The following is a 9,418-nucleotide window of genomic DNA, read 5'->3' as shown; positions in this document are numbered from 1 at the left end:
TCCCCCCTTCCCCCCTCCCCTAGGCCCGCTCCCGCCCACACCCGAGGTGCCACCCACATCCCGTTCAACGTCCCTAAAAAAGCGCCTACGCATGCTGAGCGCACCTGTTCCCCCGCCGCCGGTATCGGCGCTCCCCCAACGCCCCCCTTCGCCCGCGCCGTCCACGATCAACCTATATACCACCCCGTCGACGCCCATTGGCGAGCCCATCACGACGCTACAAAACGACCCCATGTTCCTCCTCTCCACGCCCCCCACCCCGCCTCTCCCGCTGGCCTCAATGGTGCCCCCGCCCCTGCCCGAGTCCACATCCGACTGGCAGGGTGTCACATCGTTGTCGCCCCCGCCCCGCCGCGGCTCGCGCCGCATCTCCGCGCAGGAGCGCGAGAGCCTCGAGTCCACGCGCCCCACGCCAGACGCCGCCGGTCCGGACGTCCAGCCTGCCCGTTTGTCTATCTCGCTTTCGCCCTCTACGTCCGCTGTGTCTCTGCTGGTAGATATGTAGCGCACACCGTACATCGTTTTCTTAATATTTGTCACTGCTGTAATGTTTTGCTTCTTGTCGCTACTTTTTTAGGTAGTCCTCCGCTTCATCTGTCTTTCTTCAGCTGCTCAGTTCTAGTGCGCAAGTGTACAATATCATCGTTCATTGGTATTACAGGATGTCATTATATTGTCACTCATACAGTTCATCAAAGCAATACGACAAATATCAGGATATACGGGATTACGCAAAGCTATTTTCTACATCAGCGCTGTCGTCTCCGACCTCAAGGTTGGCAAACTGGAGAGAATGACGTCAGCTATGAGTTTTCTTTGACACTGATTAAGTCCTCACCGAAAGGAATGCTGCGGGTCGATGTTCCTCTGCCCAGAAAAGCAGCGGAGTGTCCAATGTCATCGAATAGTTGATGGATGGAGCCCACAGCTGCGTCAAACCAATACCGTAATTCCACACTCGCCCCTCGGGGACTAGCGTCATCGCGAGGATCCGATCTGACAGCAACAGCTGCACCCGCTCGGACATGTTAGGGTTGAAACCCTAACAATGCTGTAAGCCTGGCAGACACATCCAGACAGACAAACACTTACTGGTGGATTAGGCGAGGTGTCGGCATTCTTCCGACCCCATTCAAAACCGGCAACACTAAGTGAGTGAGCAGACAGAGACACGGAGCCAGGAGTGAAAGCACATGTCAAGCAAATCGACGATGAACCCCATTCCGGATGGTCTGCCATTAGCCTTCCGTGAGTCGACACGTCCGTCGGCGACAAGTGGGAAAGCTCCAAGGCTTGCGTCTTGATCCAGCCGAGAGGTTCTAGATCCTTCAGCAAGAAATCGTCCTTGGGAAGCTGCGCTGGCAACTCGACGCTGTTGTTGTTGCCCCGCTGCGGAACCCAAGCGACGGCCTGTAACGCGATATATGAGCACAAGCAGCAAACGACAATCCGCCATGTCCATACCTTGATTTCCTTGACTTGCTTGTTGTCAGGTGGGGACGCACCATACAAGAAGGCAGCAACCTGGGTGCGCAAGTCGGCGGCAGTGATGAATGCACGCAGAATATTCTTCGGCAACACGTAAGTGTACGAGCCCGCATCGTCCCTGACATCGTCATTCGAGACATAGATATGTTGCAGTCGAAGAGGGAGATGTGTTGCTGATATGGCACGGACACGCCAGTCTGACTTGCTACTGAACACTTGCTGTTCGTAATTCGTGGCTGTTTGAAATGATTGTCAATTCCCCCGAGACTGTTCAGATCATCTGCACTTACTAGTCACGGTCTGGATTGCGTCACCATGGATATTCGTCGTTTGACTGAAGGAGGGTTGAATTCAATGAATGTTTGTCTAAAGCATGAATTGAAAACTCACGTTTGTACGGCAGTAACCTGGCTCTGAGCTTCGGAGCTCTTCTCCAACTCGGCCATCTGTTGACGTTGTACCGATGGCGCAGCAATTTCCTGTCCCAAAATGATATCCCTAATCTCACTAGACGTTAAAGACGCAATGTTGACGCTGTTGCGCTTCCCGAAATCCTGAAATCAAATGAATCAGCAGAAGTATAGAGCGTGGTCACTGTCAAACTTACAGCCAGAATCAAATCCTTCAATGCAACTTCCACTTTGATCCACTCTTCATCACTCAGCGACGGCCAGACGAAGTGGGGTTCAGTGATAGTGTTTTTGTCTGGGCGAAGAACAATCTTGGCCTTCTCGTTGTTCACGTGGAGGCCACGAAGCAGGAGGATGAGACGAGAGAAGGCGGTGTAACTAGATATGGACTTGAGCCAATCATCTATAGCAATCATGTCAGAGTATGATCACTCTAATGTGAAGTCTTCCTTACCATACAGGTTGAAAAGCACCATTTGAGGTTGAGTCGCACGCTACGAACACAGTCAGTATATTATGAAATCAGGCGTGATAGTAAGCGCTACCAGAATGAGATCACCAAACTTCTCCATTTTCATGCAAGCCTGGAACGGCAGCTGAAGTTCACTACCCTTAATGACGATGTTCGGGAAGTCCAACAAGTGAACCTCGAGAGGATCTGTTCGTCTCACATTACCAACCGCCAAAATATACATAACAACTTTGCACATACCCAACATGCCCTTACGAGTGACGATGACCTGTTTCGGCTGCTCTTCGACAGGTAAGGAACGGACAAGCGCGGCAACTTCTTCTGCAGTCTTCCACTTTGCAAGCTGTCCAAGACGCTTTTGACCGGCCCACACGCTAGTGTGAATGATTTTCAAAAAGAGCTGGCCAGATCGAGGATTAAAGATGAAGATGGCGCCGTCTAAAAAGGTATAGAAATTAATAATAGATTAATATCAAACGGCCAACACGTACTGATGGGCTTAGTGGTCAAGTTACCCTCAAACGTCTTATGGCTACAAGACAGTCAGTGTCATTACAGATCAACTCAGCGGAAACACTCACATCGTGACACGGTAGACATTAGTATCATCAACAAACCCTGTGTAAAGCGGAAACGGTAAGCCCTATCACAAGCCACAAACTACGACACTCACAGATGATCTGATTCGAGAACAACTCGGAGTAGTTCTACGAAACGAAATGGTGAGTATGGCACAACATGAGTTACATATCGCACCACGAACCTGGCTGTTCAAGTATGGCTCGGTGGGCTCGGATGAATAAAGCTGCAGACCCTTCCGAATACGTTCGCGCAGAACGTGGCAAGCCGGATTCGCCTTCATGATTTTCGCCATTGCCTGCTGAATGAGAGGCTTCATACCGGGGAACCAGTTACCGTACGCGGACCAGAGATTATACGCGAGATCCATGCCAATCATGACACCAGTCGGTGATGGGTAAATACTCATAGAGTCTGAGATCTGCGATACAGATAAATTATTTGTACTGAATATTGTAGTGCCAAAATGATGACTCACATAGTCAAGGAACTTGGCACGAGTGTATCGTTCTATATCATGAGTATCGAAGTCACCCCACCTGAGCTGCACGTCGATCCAATACTTGTTGCTTGTAGTGCCATCAAGAACATCTTTGCTCTGGACGAGAACAAATCAGACTTGTGCCATCCAAGTCACTGATAAACGACCCACATCCGTGACAAGTGATGGTCTCGAGATGTTCCACTGGTAAAATAAATAAAAACTCTGAGCAACCTGATCAAAGGAGCCATCGTTTAACGTACCTTGTATGCAGAGAACAGCAGGATATCAGCACAAGAGGAGTTCATCTTGTAACTCTTACGAGGGTGAATTGTTTCCTTTTGCACCGTCTCGATCTGAAGCGGTTCAAGTTCCTGATCGAAGACTTGACACTGGACAGCAAGTCAGTTTATGTAGCAATATATTGTCCATGTTGAACTCACCAAATCCATGACGACACTCTCGTGAACTGATCAAACTGAGTCAGTATTTATTATGTTCAAAACTTCTGACGTACTCTTCTGCCACAAGTGAGCACGGAAAATCTGAATAAGACTGATCTTCAAGGTGGGGATTTTACCGTGCCTGCGTCGAGAGTAAAGATGTATATAGATATGACCTAGGACGTTGGACTTACATGAAGATACCTGTCAAATCGAGCTGGACTTGGAAACCGACATAGACATTTGCTCGATTGATTGTCGGACTCCACCAGAGCGTGAATCGACGGTTAGGAATCTGATTGAGACCAGATCGCTGGGCATTCGTGAGCTTCTTATATCGCATAGACTCCTCGAAACCAGAAGCCTTCTCCCAGAACAGACCTGTAACGGCATATTAACATAGGCGACAGGCAGACCTTCGCATAAACTTACCCTCCCATGTCGGGAAGTATGTCCCCTTGAAAAGCGTATGCTCAAGGATACCTTCAACACCACCCAGCGCAGCGATGACATCCACGCGGTAGTTGTTGAGCTGCCAAAGCTTTCCATCGTGTCGTTGTGACGTCCACCAGAAGGGATTGCTGGGAAGTTGCGCGTTAGTCATCAATTACAATATCTACGAAAAAATTACTTACTGCTTGAGCAACTGATATTGCTTCCAGTCGGTTCGTACACGCCATCCACGGTCGTACGCCAGTCTGCGAGGAGATAGATAAGCTTGGATATTACAAACCTGAGAATGCACTTACGTATGACGGTCCTTCTGGAACAACGTGTTGATTCTAGGAATACCACGATCCCAGCTATCTTCCAAATCCTCCAGAGTCAGACGACGGTTCTGCGCGTTTGCCTCCTTCCGCTTCATAGAATACTCGGACCACACGCGAGCCGAATCCAAAAACTCCGCTTCCCAAGGCTGCAGATAACGGTACAAATTGGGGATGAGCTGATCTTCCTCATGCGACATACCCGCCCGGAAGTGCGTAACTAAAAGTCGCAAGTCAGTGCCATTGCCAGCGGTGTGGAGTTGCATCACAATCACTAACCTCCAACGTCAGTCTGTTTCGACCATCGGAGATCACTCTGCGGGATCAAGACGTGACCCATGGAAAGCATACCAAGACCTCCCAATTCCTGACAAAGATATTAAAGACTTGACGTGACTTAGGGAGGAACCAACTAACCTTGGGCGTATAGAACACCACCGGCGGGAAACGCGAAGGCATTTTACTATTAAGCCCAATCTTGACACGAGTCTGGATCTTGTTCTCCGCTTTGACGAGAGCGTCCAACAACTCAGGTGTATGAATAACAGCCTCGCGATAATACGTCATGAGCCCAATGAGCGCGGTGTTCCACTTATTGACGATCTTTGAGAAAGTGGTAGACCCCGAACTCATCAAGACCTGACGGATTCTGTTGTTGAACTGCTGTACACCTAGAAAGCAACACTGTCAGTCTATGACAAGTACAAGTATTATATAAACTGACCATCATCTGAGACCCGCAGGAACGCCTGCGCTGTACGCTCCTTGCTCTGCTCGTTCGTCAAATTCCATACAGCGTCTTTCAATGAGAACTGTTCGCCACCCATCGTCCGGATCTTCGGCAGAATTCGAACCTCAAACCCGCACATGGAGAAGAGGAGCTGGGGATTTTCCTTCGAGTACACGCTGACAAAAGTGTCCTCCCACTCGATTGTTGTCAACGACCGAGGCAGACTCTGCTTGACATTCCAAAATACAGCGCGGCCCAAGTTAACGTCGTGCTTGATCAATCGCATACGGCAATCTCGAGGCCAGCAACGCTTGTTGTTGTACCCAATTACGTTGTTGTTCGTCGGATCTGGGTTGGCACTCAAGTAGCGTTGGATAAGATCCCTGGACTCCTCCGCAGTGAAGCGGAAGAGGATATGAAGCCGATCGACGTAGCGAGAATACAGCCGAATGGGATGACGGGTCTCAGTGGCCGAATCACGGTACTGCAAGAAATTATTCGGCATTTGAGGGGGACCTGCCATTTCGCTTGCACGTTGCAATCCCAAAATGAGGAGATCGAGGACGAGACCATAGTACTGGAAGACAAATGCGGAAAATTGCAGACCTCGAATAAGACCATACGCGTTCGTGTGCGCCATATCTTAAATGGAAAAATGAGGATATCACACTTAAAATCATAGTGGTATAAACTGACCCTTGTACGTCAAGACGGTATTGTTCTTTGCTGTGATGTAATCCGCAAGATTGTGATCCAAGATCAGGCGAAGAAGACGATTGAGAAGCGTCAGATCGATCTTCTCATATACCTTCGACAACACCGTCTCCATGAGCACGTTACACTCGCCTTCACTCGTCTCCCAAATGTCTGTCAAGTTGTTGATACCCTGACACCACTTGTACACCAAGAGCGGGGGCGGCTCTGTATCAGCTGGCTTGATCCAAGCGGGGAAAAGACCGCGTTTGTCAGCCTCGAAGAACAAGAATTGATCCAGATACGCATCAGTAATCTTCTCTACCGGCTCGATATCATAGCAAGGAATGAGCTTGTCGTAAGTGTCGAAGAACTCAATTCCAGACTCCTTGAATGCTCGCTGTGTAAGCAGTAGACGCTTGATACGAGACAGACACTCGTGTGGGTTGTCGTAAGCCTGTTCGATGAGCGCCAACTCCTCTCTCTGCGACTGGTTCAAACGACCCTTGACTGAGTACGCCTCCTTCAGTTTCTCGAGAGCCAACACGAGCAACTTTGTATCGTGCTTGTAGTTCAACGGAGGGAATGGAATGGGTGAGAACTTGCGGCTCTCGAGCCAATGAACCGTTGCCGTGTAGATCGCAACAGCCTCTTCCGCGCTAATGTATGGTCCGTCCTTCAGATAACCATGCTGTCTCTCCTGTTCAGCCTTGAGGTACAGACGAGTGAGACGTCCCAGATTCTTCTTCACCACAGCTTTGTCGACAGTCGCACCGCGGCGAATACGCTCACGGTTGTAATGAGCGACCGACGTCCACCAATCGGCCTTGCTCTTGATGTACCGCAAGATGATGTTCTCGATAGCCGTAGGCATACCCGGGACCTTCCACGGGACTACACGAAAGAAAAAAAAATTAACCCAGAAACAGGATTGGAAAGGCCCACTAACTGTTCGCCTTCCAGCATCGCCACGCTTCTGACAAGTGCTGAAGGATGGTCTTCGACTTGTTCTGCTTGATCGACTCGGGCATCATGTCCAAAATATCATGCATGACAGCAGCACGCAGTTCAAGATCATAGTGCGACTCGACTCGCTGCTTCGTCACCGTTTTTGCAATACCTTTACTGTTACGACCTTCGAATTGACGGGCGAGCAAATTACCAAGCCTGTGGGGAAATCATTAATACAAGATAACGATGATGTGTACAGCCATACGAACCATCTCTCCAGCAGAGGTACGATCCCACGCATGAAGAACAACCATACACGCCATCCCGGTGCCCAAATACCGCAACCAGGACCCTTGCCGACAGGACCGGTGTTGAAGCGATAGTAGATGAGATGCTTGAGATCCTTCGTCATGCGTACCTGCCTCATCAGCTGAAAAGGCGACGAGTCAGTAAAAGAGAAATTAACCGTAACTTTCTACCCCATACCTTGTACTTGTATCGATACATTCCAGTCAGGGCACCAATATGCGCAAAGATGTACTGAAGCGCATCTGCAAGCTGGAACGCGTCCACGTTACCCAATCGATACTGGACATGCGCATCCACCACGAGCTTCGTCAGACGAAGTATCTCACGACACAAATGGAATGCATTTCCGAAACGAGACTTCTTGCGTTCTTTCGTCGTCAGCGTCTTCACTGGCTTCAAGTTCATGTTGTAATCCAGGTGCAAGTAGTTCAAATTCTGACAAATTGAAAATATTAGCTGAAAATCAGGCTCATTCAAGAGAGAAGAACTGACCTTGCGGTGAATGAGTAAGTTCAACATGTTGTATCCTTGCCTGCAGACCTGCAAACCGGCCTCGACCCAATCAAGCCGTGTCGTCTGGAAGAACTTCGTCGCCTTCAACTGCCGGAACAAATTCTTCTTCGTCATTGCCTTCTCCGGACGCGTCTTCAGCTCGTTTAACACATAACATTTGAGGAGCTTTTGGTATGACACGCGGACCTTGACAGGCTGCCCAGGTGGACAGTGCTCGAGGTACCAATTCTTTACGAGCGGAATGTCTTGAGCGCGACGCATGCGACCCGACCTACGGCTATAAGGATCTGGGGCCCACCAGAGCGCAATTGCGTCGGCAGTCAAATCGTTCTCGAGAGACTTGTCATCAAGGAATGGCTCAACCTCCTCAGGCAACTCGAAGTCGTCGTCGTCAGCATCGTTTGGACCAAAGACAGAGTCTTCATGTGATACAAGAGGTGCGTTCTTTGGTGTGAATCCGCGCAGTGAGATAGGATTTATGAGCGGGTCAAAGTAGAAAGCGGGAAGATCGGGATCGTCCGTGCGAATGTAGACGCTCTTCGGCGTGTGATATGGGGATATGTGCACCGACCTCGGCAAGGAGTTGTAGAGATGAGGAAATGCTACCTTGTACTCCGTCCGAATCTGCTGACGAATGATCACCTTGTTGATATCGTTGAACTCATTCCAATCCTCGTCGAATGTATCCATGTCCCTGTATAATGGTTCGAATTTTGGTCCACCGGGAATGGCCATGTTGAGCGCCTTAGCAGTGAAGAACGACTTCTTATCAAACAGATAGCTCGAGTTGCCGTCTGTGTGGTCCGACAAAAGCGTCCTGCCTAAACGATACAGATTCGCCATGACGGGTAGCGTCAGTGACCAATACTTGTACGACGACCCGTTGACGTGTGGGGTGTCAATGAGCGGTTTCGGGTCGTAGAACCACTCGAAGATCGCTGAATCTTCCTCCTCGTCTAGTTCGAGCTGAATAGCCTCCAGCGGTTCGACGTCCAGAACATTGTCTCCATAGTCGAGCGGCGGTTCCTCGTCGTCGAATGGAGGAAAGCGCATGCGCTTGAAGTGTCGTCGATCTCGCTTTTCCCTCCGCATCGCAAGCCACATGCTACTCCATTGAGCATGATAGACAGGCTCTATCACGCGCGGTATTTCGTTCACAAACGTAATGGCACCCGTGATGTGGTACAGCACCGGCACCTCACGAACTTGCTCCCAAGGGTAGGGAATATTCTCCAGTAACTTCATGACCGCATGGGGGACATATTTCAGCGCACCCAAATGTACGCGCTTGTCGTTGCGGAACTTGCGATTGCTCATGTCACCGTGGTCCTTAATGATTTTTCGGACGTGCTCAGGGGGGAGATCCTACGCGAAAATGGGTGTAAGCACGCGATGAGCCACCTCTAGACACGTACCTGTTTTCCCATATCTACATAACCCCCCTTTCTCTTTTCGCCGTACCGCTTCCTCTGCATCTGGATCCACTTCTGCGATTTTTGCGCGAGCATTTCGGGAGGCATTCTTGACCCTTGAGGATCGCTCATACCAGGTGGAGGAGGCATCCCTGGAGGAGGAGGCATTC

General features: G+C 49.8%; 2 protein-coding genes across 2 annotated transcripts; one reads left to right on the top strand and one right to left on the bottom strand.

Annotated features, from left to right (window-relative positions):
- Nucleotides 1-91: 91 nt before the first annotated feature.
- On the top strand, nucleotides 92-505 carry FIBRA_05164 (uncharacterized protein; the record flags this gene model as incomplete). Its single annotated transcript, XM_012326939.1, has 1 exon — nucleotides 92-505. The coding sequence occupies one exon, from the start codon at nucleotides 92-94 to the stop codon at nucleotides 503-505; it is 414 nt and encodes a 137-aa protein (XP_012182329.1).
- Nucleotides 506-727: 222 nt separating this feature from the next.
- FIBRA_05163 (uncharacterized protein) lies at nucleotides 728-9,398 on the bottom strand (the record flags this gene model as incomplete). The annotated part of the gene is made up of 32 exons (XM_012326938.1): nucleotides 728-784; nucleotides 839-1,042; nucleotides 1,093-1,410; nucleotides 1,465-1,724; nucleotides 1,779-1,822; nucleotides 1,879-2,042; nucleotides 2,096-2,301; nucleotides 2,353-2,392; nucleotides 2,444-2,556; nucleotides 2,611-2,808; nucleotides 2,862-2,902; nucleotides 2,952-2,988; nucleotides 3,044-3,077; nucleotides 3,134-3,370; nucleotides 3,428-3,547; nucleotides 3,602-3,634; nucleotides 3,694-3,822; nucleotides 3,874-3,899; nucleotides 3,948-4,015; nucleotides 4,068-4,254; nucleotides 4,306-4,454; nucleotides 4,509-4,571; nucleotides 4,623-4,860; nucleotides 4,920-5,007; nucleotides 5,058-5,311; nucleotides 5,365-6,012; nucleotides 6,067-6,957; nucleotides 7,013-7,230; nucleotides 7,284-7,444; nucleotides 7,501-7,758; nucleotides 7,816-9,201; nucleotides 9,252-9,398. The coding sequence occupies 32 exons, from the start codon at nucleotides 9,396-9,398 to the stop codon at nucleotides 728-730; spliced, it is 7,017 nt and encodes a 2,338-aa protein (XP_012182328.1).
- Nucleotides 9,399-9,418: the final 20 nt, after the last annotated feature.

This window comes from Fibroporia radiculosa (assembly GCF_000313525.1).
Source record: "Fibroporia radiculosa TFFH 294 genomic supercontigs, scaffold3922, whole genome shotgun sequence".
Lineage (NCBI taxonomy): Eukaryota > Fungi > Basidiomycota > Agaricomycetes > Polyporales > Fibroporiaceae > Fibroporia > Fibroporia radiculosa.
This window is presented reverse-complemented; position numbering and strand designations above follow the sequence as displayed.